Raw genomic sequence first — 13428 nt, forward strand, 5'->3', positions numbered from 1 at the left:
CCTCCTTCACTTCTCAGAGGTAATCATATTTGATGGAGTCTGTTCTTATTCCTTTGAGTATCTCTAAATTTGCTTATAAGTTCAGTACAAATATTTAAACAGAATTTGATTATAACAATGCTATTTAGAATTCATTTGGTGTTTGAATGAACAGAATCACTAATTCCCAAAAAATGTTATAAAAGTGATTCTGTATTGATGTACTACTAAGATTCTACAGGTTAAAAAAAAAAACCCAACAAGAATCCATCCTATTGTTAAAAACTAAGAAATTTCTTGCCTCAAACTTATCAACTTAACTTAGTAAAGGTTAAAAATAATAATTTACCTTCCTTGTTAATCCTTTGTAATCCAATTACTTAATCTCCATGCTGCGCTTTTTCTTAAATTCAATGCTATACTGACACAAAATAACTAATCTACTATCCCTTATGAATTCCTAATCAGTTTTCCCCATTTTTACTTTAAAACTGCCAAATGAATCCATGGCTGTCTTCCAATGCCTTAAGCTTTATTTAAGTCTGAATAGTATGAGCTCTAAAATGTCTGGATTTTATCAAATAAAATCTATGATGTTGATAATCCTTTGTATTAATATTTGTGAGTTGAGTGAAATAACGACATGGTATAAAGATTGGAGGCCGACCTGGGCTGGAAATGAGCTTCTAACTTGGGTAACTTATCTCACTATACTATGCCAAGTCTCAGTTTCCTTTCCTGCAAAACTGGAATAATCCCTTTCTGTGTTGTTACAAGGATTAATAATATATGCAAAGCACTTAGCACCATTCTGAACATTAACATGTGCTTGACAAATGGTAACTATATTACTATTATTATTATTATTATATGAATAATATGTGCATAGTGCTTTCCGATTAGAAAATACTTTCATGTATTTTAACTCAATTGGTCTTCACAGTAGTCTCACTACAGAGGTGACTCTTCCATGGTCATGTAGCATGTAAGTGGTAGAACTGGCAGCTTTCCCCACTGTAATACCAGGTAACCACTTTTCTACTAAACATCTTTTATTAACGTATCAAGCAATTTTGATCATCTCATTTTCAACAAATAGAACAGAACAGTGGCACTGAGATCACTTGTCAGTTTGCAAGGTCATAATTATATAGTGAAACCAAGAGATACAATTAAGTATTTGGTATTTGCCTGTTCAGGGAAGAGTGAGAAGTAAGTATACGTAGGGTGAAGTCATTTTTCTGTTATACAGAGCTCTATGTGGAATGCATTATGAAATGTCTGCCTTAGTATAATATCTTAATTTTGTCTAGAAGACAGGCTGACTTAATCACTGGTCTGTTACATTAATAAACATTTTAATAAAGATTATAATTTACTGTAGAATTTCTTAATTCAAGTAATCAAACAAATCAACACTTTTGGCTAAATAAAGCAGTCCAAATATTTTAAAAACATTTGAAATTATGCTTTTCCCCACTAGAAAAATATCTATTTTTAAAAATTCTGAATAAAATATTCATCCTATAGAAATTATTCACAAATTCCCTAATTTGCTATTTTAACAAAGTAGAATTTTTCAGATTCCCTCAGTTGGAATCTTTATATTTTATTAAGCATAAGATGTAGAAGTAGCAACACCTCAAGACTTAGAATAGGACCGACAGATATAAGTACACTTTAAAAAGCGTACTTATTCCTGGTTCTCATTCAGATACTAATATCAAACTTTAAACAGAAATACACATACCAAAAAACACATTCTAGACAGCACCATAATCTTATGGAAGATCCACTAAATGTAGGTTTTTGCTATAGTTTTGTTTTTCTGTTCTTTTAGCAGCATACTGCTTCAAAAGGAAGCCCTGCCATTTAATCACTTTGTGATCCAATTAGTGTAGGTTATTCACTACATTAGGTGGTTTGTATCATTTCATCATCTGCAGACCAGGAGTCAAAGACTAACTTCTCTCTCTTGGATTTAGGGTAAATGAAGTCTTGAAAGTTATTATTTATGATAGTCAAGGTTCTCTATAATTTCAATAGATAATATTAAAACACATGTAACATTAAGTTCCATGGTTTTACCGAGACTAAAGTAAATAAGCAAACCAAATACTGTTATTAAAAGAAAATTCTTATCAAAACAAGCTATTACAATGTATTTCCAAGAAACAAAACAGAAAATCTGAAAAAAAAAGAAAACAATAATCCTTTCATCTATCCTCAGATTTTTATTTACATTTTAAAATATCCTTTCCAATTGAGGAAAACTAATGTAAAAGAAAAGTATGTTTGATACTACCTCCTGTCCTGATACTGTCACATATTGTGCAGAAGGATTTTTTAGTATTTTCCGTATTTCTTGCAAATGTGTTTGAATCTTGTCAGTAACTTCCTGAATTTCGTCCTTCCTCTTTTTTATTAAAGGGAAGTGAGAAAGGTCTTTGAATAATTCAGTTTTATCCCCAATCCTAAAAAAATGAGAAAATGCAAATACATATATTAAAGCATATTACTTATACCAATTAACAATTATTTTTCAAAACATAATGAAAGACCAAAGGGTGGGAAGTCAGGAGAACAAGATTTTAATTCCAGCTCTTCCACTAAATATTTATGGGTGAGTTTCTTAATTTCTTTGAAGACAGACAAAATTACCCTAACATTATTTTCGTTTTGCAAGTTCATGATTGCCATGGTGAAACCAAGAGATGAAATTCAACATTTGCTGTATATTCAGAAAATAAACACTAATGTAAATACTGTCAAATCTTTTTTCTTATACTTAGAGTTCTTTGTGGGATAAATTGTAAAATGACTACTCCTTAGAGGATAACTTTGCTTCTGCAGTTTCTGAATATAAAGCAGAGGATCTCTGGATATCTAGCAAATAAGCACAAGATGCCATCTGCCATCTATTTTTGGATTAATAAACTGCTACTACTTGCTAGGCCTGGACTTTATCTTTTCATCACCTGATACCTGGAGAAGTACCACATTTGTTCTGTGTGACGGAACTGCCTAAACACTAAGTGTTATTTCTAGCTGTAATATAGAGCCTTTAGTATCTGATCACATTTCTAGTTTTACATGCAACTTCTTTCATTACTTCTATAGAAGCTTAAGTATCCACACATCAAATGGCAAATACATTACTTTCACTGCTAGAAAGGAAGAACTAAGGGTCTGCTACTTACTTGGCAGCTTGTTCGTTGAGAATCTTTAAGTAATGCTCCACTGGACTGAGGAGTTCAGGAATTTCTGAAATAAATGTCTGGAGCAACTCTGACTGAACATGGGAATTAACAGCAGGTATTAGTGCTTGAAATTCTGACTTCAGGTGGTACAGAGTTTTGACAATCAGGAAGAACTCTTGTGTAGAACACTGAAAATAGAAATATTTTTTCTAAATAGCATAACATATGTGAAAATGAAATTTAGTTTGTGGTCGTTTTAAAGGTAGAATCAGAATAAAAGAAAATTTTAATTTACTGTATAAATTAGTTAATTGAAATAAAGCTTTTGTTGATATGTCCTAAATGTTAATAGTGTAAGTACTTTATAATATTTTCAAGCTATAAAGAAAATAATTTGAGTCAAGGATAGGAAAGCCAATACTTGTTCAGTATTTTTTCATTTTAAAATATGTTGACCATATAACAAAAATACAGTAAACAATGTCGCAAATATAAAGAATAATTCTGAGAAAATATCTGCAAAACATTTAAGAGATAAAGGGCAAAATTCTCTCAAGTATATGAAGTTTTACAAATTGACATGGAAAAGATGAATAATCCAAATAATAGTGGCTAAATGAACAGAATATGAAGCTCATAGAAAAAAATGTCCAATAAGCACATGATTAATGTCACATATAATTAGGATAAGCAAATTAAAATGACAAGATAGCATTTTTCACTCATCAGAATGTCAAAGATTTTAAAGTATGATAATAGCTAAGTAACAGAGTGTGAAAAATGACACTTTTATATACTACTAGTAGAGGCATAACTTTCTTGAAGAGCAATTTGGCATATATTTAAAATAAAGAGTGTATATACCCTTTGACTAAATAATTCCATTTTAAAGAATTTAACTAAAATTATTTTTCACAAGTAGTAAAAAAACCTGTGTATCTGAATCTTTATAGTAGCACTGTTGGTAATAATATTAAAAAGATGAATAAGAAACAAGTATCCAGCAACTGAGATATTAGGAAAAACTCATTCAATGTGATACTATAAAACAGTTAAAAAAACTTAGACATCTGTAAATACTGATGTGCAGGTTGATATGGAACTCTGTAGTTTCAACATATTAAATATACATAGTATATGTTTACACTATATACCATACATGTATTTACACAGTAAAATTTCATTTGTGATTCTTTAAACTATATATATTATTCTACAGAAATAAAAGTATAAATTGAAAATTTCTGGGAAGTACACATGTAACTTTCTCTAGTTACCTCTGGGTAGTCGATATGCAGGAGGGTGGTAAAGGGAGACTTTTACTCTTTTATTTTACACTCCTGTATACTGTTGTATGTAATTTTGTAACATGAACGTGAATAATTTTTTCAGGGGTGTATAGTTGCTTTACAATGTTGTGTTACTTTCTACTGTACAGTGAATTGGAGCTCCCTGTGCTACATATCAGGCTCTTATTAGTTATCTATTTTATACATATTAGTGTACGTATGTCAAACCCAGTCTTCCAATTCATCCCACCACCACCCCGGCCACTTTCCCCCCTTGGTGTCCATACATTTGTTCTCTATATCTGTGTCTCTATTTCTGCATTGCAAACTCTTTATCTGTACCATTTTTCTAGATTCCACATATATGCGTTAATATACAATATTTATTTTTCTCTTTCTGACTTACTTCACTCTGTATGACAGTCTGCAGGTTCATCCACGTCTCTACAAATGACCCAATTTTGTTCCTTTTTCTGGCTGAGTAATATTCCATTGTATATGTGTACCACATCTTCTTTATCCATTTGTCTATCGATTGGCGTTTTGGTTGCTTCCATGACCTGGCCGTTATAAATAGTGTTGCAATGAACACTGAGGTGCATGTGTCTTTTTGAATTATGGTTTTCTATGGGTATATGCCCAGCAGTAGGATTGTTGGGTCATACGGTAATTCTATTTTTAGTTTTTTAAGGAACCTCCATACTGTTCTCCATAGTGGCTGTATCAATTTACATTCCCACCAACAATGCAGGAGGGTTCCCTTTTCTCCACACCCTCTCCAGCATTTATTGTTTGTAGATTTTCTGATGATGTCGATTCTAACTAGTGTGAGGTATTACCTCATTGTAGCTTTGATTTGCATTTCTCTAATAATTAGTGATGTTGAGCAGCTTTTCATGTGCCTCTTGGCCACCTGTATGTCTTCTTTGGAGAAATGTCTATTTAGGTCTTCTGCCCATTTTCGGATTCGGTTGTTTATTTTTTTGATGTTGAGCTGCATGAGCTGTTTATATATTTTGGAGATTAATCCTTTGTCCGTTGATTTGTTTGCAAATATTTTCTCCCATTCTGAGGGCTGTCTTTTCGTCTTGTTTATAGGTTCGTTTGCTGTGCAAAAACTTTTAAGTTTCATTATATCCCATTTGTTTATTTTTGTTTTTATTTCCATTACTCTGGGAGGTGGGTCAGAAAAGATCCAGCTGTGATTTATGTCAGAGTGTTCTTCCCACGTTTTCCTCCAAGAGTTTTACAGTGTCCGGTCTTACATTTAAGTTTTAATCCATTTTGAGTTTATTTTTGTGTATGGTGTTACGGGAGTGTTCTAATTTCATTGTTTTACATGTAGCTGTCCAGTTTTCCCAGCACCACTTATTGAAGAGACTGTTTTTTTCTCCATTGTATATCCTTGCCTCCTTTGTCAGAGATAAGTTGACCATCGGTGCGTGGGTTTATCTCTGGGCTTTCTATGCAGTTCGATTGATCTATATTTGTTTTTGTGCCAGTATCATATTGTCTTGATTACTGTAGCTTTGTAGTATAGTCTGAAGCCAGGGAGTCTGATTCCTCCAGCTCCGTTTTTTTTCTCAAGATCACTTTGGCTATTTGGGGTCTTTTGTGTTTCCATAGAAACTGTAAGATTTTTTGTTCTACTTCTGTGAAAAATACCATTGGTATTTTGATAGGGATTGCACTGAATCTGTGAATTGCTTTTAGTAGTACAGTCATTTTCACAATATTGATTCTTCCAATCCAAGAACATGATATATCTCTCCACCTGTTTGTGTCATCTTTGATTTCTTTCATCAGTGTTACAGTTTTCTGAATATAGGTCTTTTATCTCCTTAGGTAGGTTTATTCCTAGGTATTTTATTCTTCTTGTTGTAATGGTGAATGGGATTGTTTTCTTAAATTCTCTTTCAAATTTTTCCTTGTTAATATACAGGAATGCAAGAGATTTCTGTGCATTAATTTTATATCCTGCAACTTTACCAAATTCATTGATTAGCTCTACTCGTTTTCCAGTGGCATCTTTAGGATTTTCTATGTATAGTATCATGTCATCTGAAAACAGTGACAGTTTTACTTCTTCTTTTCTAATTTATATTCCTTTTATTTCTTTTTCTTCTCTGATTGCCATGGGTAGGACTTCCAAAACTAAGTTGAGTAAGAGTAGCGAGAGTGAACATCCTTGTCTTGTTCCTGATCTTAGAGGAAATGCTTTTAGTTTTTCACCATTGAGAATGATGTTTGCTGTGGGTTTGTCGTATATGGCCTTTATTATGTTGAGGTAGGTTCCCTCAATGCCCACTTTCTGGAGAGCTTTTATCATAAATGTGTGTTGAATTTTGTCAAAAGCTTTTTCTGCATCTACTGAGATGATCATATGGTTTTTATTCTTCAATTTGTTAACATTGTGTATCACATTAACTAATTTGCATATACTGAAGAAGGCTTGCATCCCTGGGATCCTTTAAATGTGTTGTTGGATTATGTCTGCTAGTATTTTATTGAGGATTTTTGCATCCATATTCATCAATGATATTGGTGTGTAATTTTCTTTTTTTGGTCATATCTTTGTCTGATTTTGGTATCAGGGTGATGGTGGCCTCATAGAAAGAGTTTGGGAGTGTTCCTTCCTCTGCAATTTTTTGGAAGAGTTTGAGAAGAATGGGTGTTAGCTCTTCTCTAAATGTTTGATAGCATTCACCTGTGAAGCCATCTGGGCCTGGACTTTTGTTTGCTGGAAGATTTTTAATCACAGTTTCAATTTCATTACTTGTGATTGGTCTGTTCATATTTTCTATTTCTTCCTGGTTCACTCTTGGAAGATTATACTTTTCTAAGAATTTGTCCATTTCTTCCAGGTTGTCCATTTTATTGGCATAGAGTTGCTTGTAGTAGTCTCTTAGGATGCTTTGTATTTCTGTGGTATCTGTCTCTTGACTTCTTTTTCATTTCTAATTTTATAGATTTAGTCCTCTCCCTCTTTTTCTTGATGAGTCTGGCTAAAGGTTTATCAATTTTGTTTATCTTCTCAAAGAACCAACTTTTAGGGCTTCCCTGAAGGTGCAGTGGTGGAGAGTCCACCTGCCGATGCAGGTGACAAGGGTTTGTGCCCCGGTGCGGGAAGATCCCACATGCCACGGAACAGCTGGGCCTGTAAGCCATGGCCGCTGAGCCTGAGCGTCCGGAGCCTGTGCTCTGCAACGGGAGAGGCCACAACAGTGAGAGGCCCGCATACCACAAAAAAAATAAAAATAAAAAACCAACTTCTAGTTTTATTGATCTTTGTTTGCTATTGTTTTCTTTGTCTCTATTTCATTTATTTCTGCTCTGATCTTTGTGATTTCTTTCCTTCTACTAACTTGAGGTTTTTTTATTCTTCTTTCTCTAGTTCCTTTAGGTGTAAAGTTAGATTTTTTATTTGAAATTTTTCTTGTTTCTTAAGGGAGGATTGTATTGCTATAAACTTCCCCGTTAGAACTGCTTTTGCAGCATCCCATAGGCTTTGGATCGTTATATTTTCGTTGTCATTTCTCTCTAGGTATTTTTTGATTTCCTCTTTGATTTCTTCAGTGATCTCTTTGTTATTTAGTAGCATATTGTTTGGCCTCCATGTGTTTGCATTTTGCATGATTTTTTACCTGTAATTTATTTCTAATCTCATTGTGTTGTGGTCAGAAAAGACGCTTGATATGATTTCAATTTTCTTAAATTCACGGAGGCTTGATTTGTGACCCATGATGTGATCTATCCTGAAGCACGTTCCGTGTGCACTTGAGAAGAAAGTGTAATCTGCTGTTTTCAGATGGGATGTCCTATAAATATCAATTAAATCTATTTGTTCTATTGTGTCATTTAAAGCTTGTGTTTCCTTATTAACTTTCTGTCTGGATGATCTGTCCATTGGCGTAAGTGAGGTGTTAAATTCCCCCACTATTACTGTGTTACTGTCAATTTCCTCTTTTATAGCTGTTAGCATTTGCCTTATGTATTGAGGTGCTCCTTTGTTGGGTGCATATATATTTACAATTGTTATGTCTTCTTAGATTGATCCCTTGATCATTATGTAGTGTCCTTCCTTGTCTTGTAACATTGTTAATTTTAAAGTCTATTTTATCTGCATACTGCTACTTCAGGTTTTTTTTTTTTTTTTTTTTTTTTTTTTTGCGGTACGCAGGCCTCTCACTGCTGTGGCCTCTCCCGTTGTGGAGCACAGGCTCCGGATATGCAGGCTCAGCAGCCATGGCTCACGGGCCCAGCCGCTCCGCAGAATGTAGGATCCTCCTGGACCGGGGCATGAACCTGCGTCCCCTGAATCGGCAGGTGGACTCCCAACCACTGCGCCACCAGGGAAGCCCCCAGGTTTCTTTTGATTGTCATTTGCATGGAATATCTTTTTCCATCCCCTCACTTTCAGTCTGTATGTGTGCCTAGGTCTGAAGTGGGTGTCTTGTAGACTGCATATATATGGATCTTGTTTTTCTATCCATTTAGCCCGTCTGTATCTTTTGGTTAGGGCATTTAAATCCATTCACATTTAAGGTAATTATTGACATGTATGTTCCTATTATCATTTTCATAATTATTTTGGATTTGGTTTTTAGGTCCTTTTCTTCTCTTGTGTTTCCCGCTTAGAGACGTTCCTTTAGCATTTGTTGTAGAGCTGGTTTGGGGGTTGGTGCTGAATTCTCTTAGCTTTTGCTTGTCTGTAAAGCTTTTGATTTCTCCACTGAATCTGAATGAGCTCCTTGCTGGGTACAGTAATCTTGGTTGTAGGTTCTTCCCTTTCATCATTTTAAATATATCGTACCACTCCCTTCTGGCTTGCAGAGTTTCTGCTGAGAAATCAGCTGTTAACCTTATGGGAGTTCCCCTGTGTGTTATTTGTTGTTTTTCCTTTGTTGCTTTTAATAATTTCTCTTTTTCTTTAATTTTTGTCAATTTGATTACTATGTGTCTCAGTGTGTTTCTCCTTGGCTTTATCCTACCTGGGACTCACTGTGCTTCCTGGACGTGGTTGGCTATTTCCTTTTCCAGTTTAGGGAAGTTTTCGACTATAATCTCTTCAAACATTTTCTCGTATCATTTCTCTCTCTCTTCTCCTTCTGGGACCCCTATAATGCGAATGTTGGTGAATTTAATATTGTCCCAGAGGTCTCTTAGGCTGTCTTCATTTCTTTTCATTCATTTTTCTTTATTCTGTTCTGCAGCAGTGAATTCCACCATTCTGTCTTACAGGTCACTTATCCATTCTGCTGCCTCAGTTATTCTGCTACTGATTCCTTCTAGTGCATTTTTCATTTCAGTTATTGTATTGTTCATCTCTGTTTGTTTGTTCTTTAATTCTTCTAGGTGTTTGTTCTTTAATTCTTCTAGGTGTTTGTTAAACATTTCTTGCATCTTCTTGATCTTTGCCTCCATTCTTTTTCCGAGGTCCTGGATCATCTTCACTATCATTATTCTGAATTCTTTTTCAGGAAAGTTGCCTATCTCCACTTCATTTAGTTGTTTTTCTGGGGTTTTATCTTGTTCTCTCATCTGGTACATAGTTCTCTGCCTTTTCATTTTGTCTATCTTTCTGTGATTGTGGTTTTTATTCCGTGGGCTGCAGGACTGTAGTTCTTCTTGCTTCTGCTGTCTGCCCTCTGGTGGATGAGGCTATCTAAGAGGCCTGTGCAAGCTTCCTGATGGGAGGGACTAGTGGGTAGAAATGTGTGTTGCTCTGGTGGGCAGAGCTCAGTAAAACTTTAATCTGCCTGTCTGCTGATGGGTGGGCCTGTGTTTCCTCCCTGTTGATTGTTTGGCCTGAGGTGACCCAGTACTGGAGGCTACAGGCTCTTTGGTGGGGCTAATGGCGGACTCTGGGAGGGCTCATACCAATGAGTACTTCCCAGAACCTCTGCTACCAGTGTCCTTTCCCGGCGGTGAGCCACTCCCCGCCTCTGCAGAAGACCCTCCAACACTAGCAGGTAGATCTGGTTCAATCTCCTGTGGGGTCACTGCTCCTTCCCCCTGGGTCCTGGTGCACACACTACTTTGTGTGTGCCCTCCAAGAGTGGAGTCTCTGTTGACCCCCAGTCCTGTCGAAGTCCTTCAATCAAATCCCACTGGCCTCTGAAGTCCAGTTCTCTGGGGATTCCTCCTCCCATTGCCAGACCCCAGGTTGGGAAGGCTGACATGGGGCTCAGACTCTTCACTCCAGTGGGTGGACTTCTGTGGTATAATTGTTCTCCAGTTTGTGAATCGCCCACCCAGCAGTAATGGGATTTGATTTTACTGTGATTGCACCCCTCCTACCGTCTCATTGTGCTTTCTCCTTTGTCTTTGGAATGTGGGGTATGTTTTTTGGTGAGTTCCAGTGCCTTTCTGTCGATGACTGTTCAGCAGTTAGTTGTGATTCCGGTGCTCTCACAAGAGGGAGTGAGCACACGTCCTTCTACTCCATCTTCGAATGTGAATAATTTTTACTTTTGGAGCTTGGGATAAAGAGTATGGGCTAAACATGTGCATCTAATTTCACTCTGTCTTGAAGCTACAGACCAAGATTGTTTTAAAAGTCATGAAACCTCAAGAATAATTAGGAGAAAAAACAACAGCAACAACCCCTTAGAAGCTACGAAGAAAATGGACTAACAGTAATTGACTTAGAAGCCTCAAGGTATTTGAATCTTAAGCAGCTATGAGAAAAAGTAGGACCCCACTTGAGTTATACCCAGAATCCTAAGACTCAGGAACTGGTGGCACAAAGTGGAAGTGGAAGCTGGGGGTAGGGGAGTTGGGAGGGGAGAAAACAACTGGTTGAAAGTGAATTAAGCAGCAATTAAATCCCTCAATCCCCTATTCCTCTATATGCTACTAAACAACCACCATTTTCTACCCTACATAAGACCCTTGAACAATGTGGAGGTTAGGGGTGCCAACCCTTCACACAGTCAAAAATCTGAATATAACTTTACAGTCAGCCCTGCATATCTGTGTTTCTACATCCATGGATTCAACCAACCATGGATTATGTAGTACTGTAGTACATATTTATTGAAACAAATCTGCTATAAGAGGACCCACACAGTTCAAATCCATGCTGTCCAAGGGTCAACTGTAGTTTTCTTCTCTGGAGAAGGTAAAGGGTGTGTGAAGCAGCTTCAGGAACAGTGAAGGATGAGAGTACCACCAAGAGCAAGGGATTAAAGGAATGAGTACAAACTGAATGCTGAGATTCCCAGCTGTCCTCATTGAGCTCCCAGAACATTAGCAGTCAGAAAACTGAAAGAGTCCCTGGGGAATCTCACAAGCCCAAGAGGAAAATTTTAAAGATAGCATATACCAGGAGTTCCCCCAATAAATGGACCATTGAGTTCACGCTACAGTTCACCTTATAATTTGCAAGCCACATTCAACTACACAGACCTTGCTATCAGCATTTTAGTTCCCCACTCTTTAAAAATGATCAGACAGATTAAAAATTCTAACATGAAATCCAAAAACTAAAACAAACAATCAATTAATGGACGAACAAATACTAGAAGAAATAGAGCCTATACAGGTAGAAGAAATCTTCTAAAAAAAAATGTTAACAATATCCGCAGTTAAACAGAGAATATTGAAATAAGAGTATTGAAATAAACAGTGAATCATGAAGTAAGAATGGCATGTTGTTTTTTAAAAAAAGAAACGTTCAGAGAACAAGAAAACAACCAAAAATTTTTAGAACTTAAACTATCAGAGTAGAAATGAAAAATGCAACAAAAGAGGCAGAAGATCAACGTGATAAAATTTCCAAGAAGGTAAAGCAAAAGTGTAAAGAGATGGAAATACAAAAGAAAGTTCAATAATCAGTCCAGAAGATTCAATCAACTCAAATAATAGAGCTGCAGAAAGAAAGAAATCATCAAAAAATAATTCAGAGATGTGTTACATATATACAGTGGACTACTACTCAGCCATAAAAAAAGAATGAAATAATGCCATTTGCAGCAACATGGATGGACTTAGAGATTATCATACTAAGTGAAGGAAGTCAGAAAGAGAAAGACAAATACCATATGATTATCACTTATATGTGGAATCTAAAATATGACACAAATGAACCTATCTATGAAACAGAAACAGACTCACAGACATAGAGAATAGACTTGTGGTTGCCAAGAGGGAGGGGGTTGGGGGAAGGGTGGAGTGGGAGGTTGGGGTTAGCAGATGTAAGCTATTATATATGGAACGGATAAACAACAAGGTCCTACTGTATAGCACAGAGAACTATATTCAGTATCCTGTTATAGACCATAATGGAAAAGAATATATTAAAAAAAGAATGTGTGTATATGTATATATATACATACATATATATATACATACACACACATATCTGAATCACCTTGTTGTACAGCAGAAATTAACACATTGTAAATCAACTATAATCAATAAAAATCAATAAAAAAAATAATAATTTTGAATTTAGAATTGTACTTCCAAATTTCCCAGAACTTGGTTGCCAGCTTGAAAGGGCCCAATACAATGAATTAAAACAGAACCAAATCATGGCAAATTATCATGAAATTTTAAAACACTGGAGACAGAGAGAATCTTCCGTTTCCAGAAGGAGAGAAAAAAAAGAACAACAACAACAAAAAGTAACACAAAGAATCAGGAACCAGTATGACTTCAGACTGTTTAACAACAATAGTAGAAGAAGACAATGAAGTAACACAAAATTCTAAAGGAAAATAATTTATAGCTTAGGATTTTTATACCCAACCAAACTACCAATCAAATGTGAGAGTAAAAGAAAAAAGACATTTCCAGACAACTAGGTTTCAAAACTTACTTCCAGTGCCCTTTCTCAGGATGCTTCTAGAGAACGTACTCTACTAAAATGAAGGAATAAACCAAGAGGAAGTCATGGAATACAGAAAACAGAAGATTCAATTCAAGGGAAATAAAGGGAATCTAAGAAGTAGCTA

The 13428-nt window shown here is 35.7% G+C and overlaps 1 protein-coding gene across 1 annotated transcript in view; it reads right to left on the bottom strand.

Annotated features, from left to right (window-relative positions):
• Positions 1-13428, bottom strand: part of MSH3 (mutS homolog 3) — a gene marked incomplete at its 5' end in the record, with an annotated part of 184343 nt that overhangs the window by 78773 nt on the left and 92142 nt on the right. Inside the window, 2 exon segments of the mRNA XM_082624087.1 lie at positions 2285-2453; positions 3180-3367. Coding sequence (XP_082480213.1) covers positions 2285-2453; positions 3180-3367 — 357 coding nt within the window.

This window comes from Mesoplodon mirus (genome assembly GCF_964341445.2).
Source record: "Mesoplodon mirus genome assembly, chromosome: 5".
Lineage (NCBI taxonomy): Eukaryota > Metazoa > Chordata > Mammalia > Artiodactyla > Ziphiidae > Mesoplodon > Mesoplodon mirus.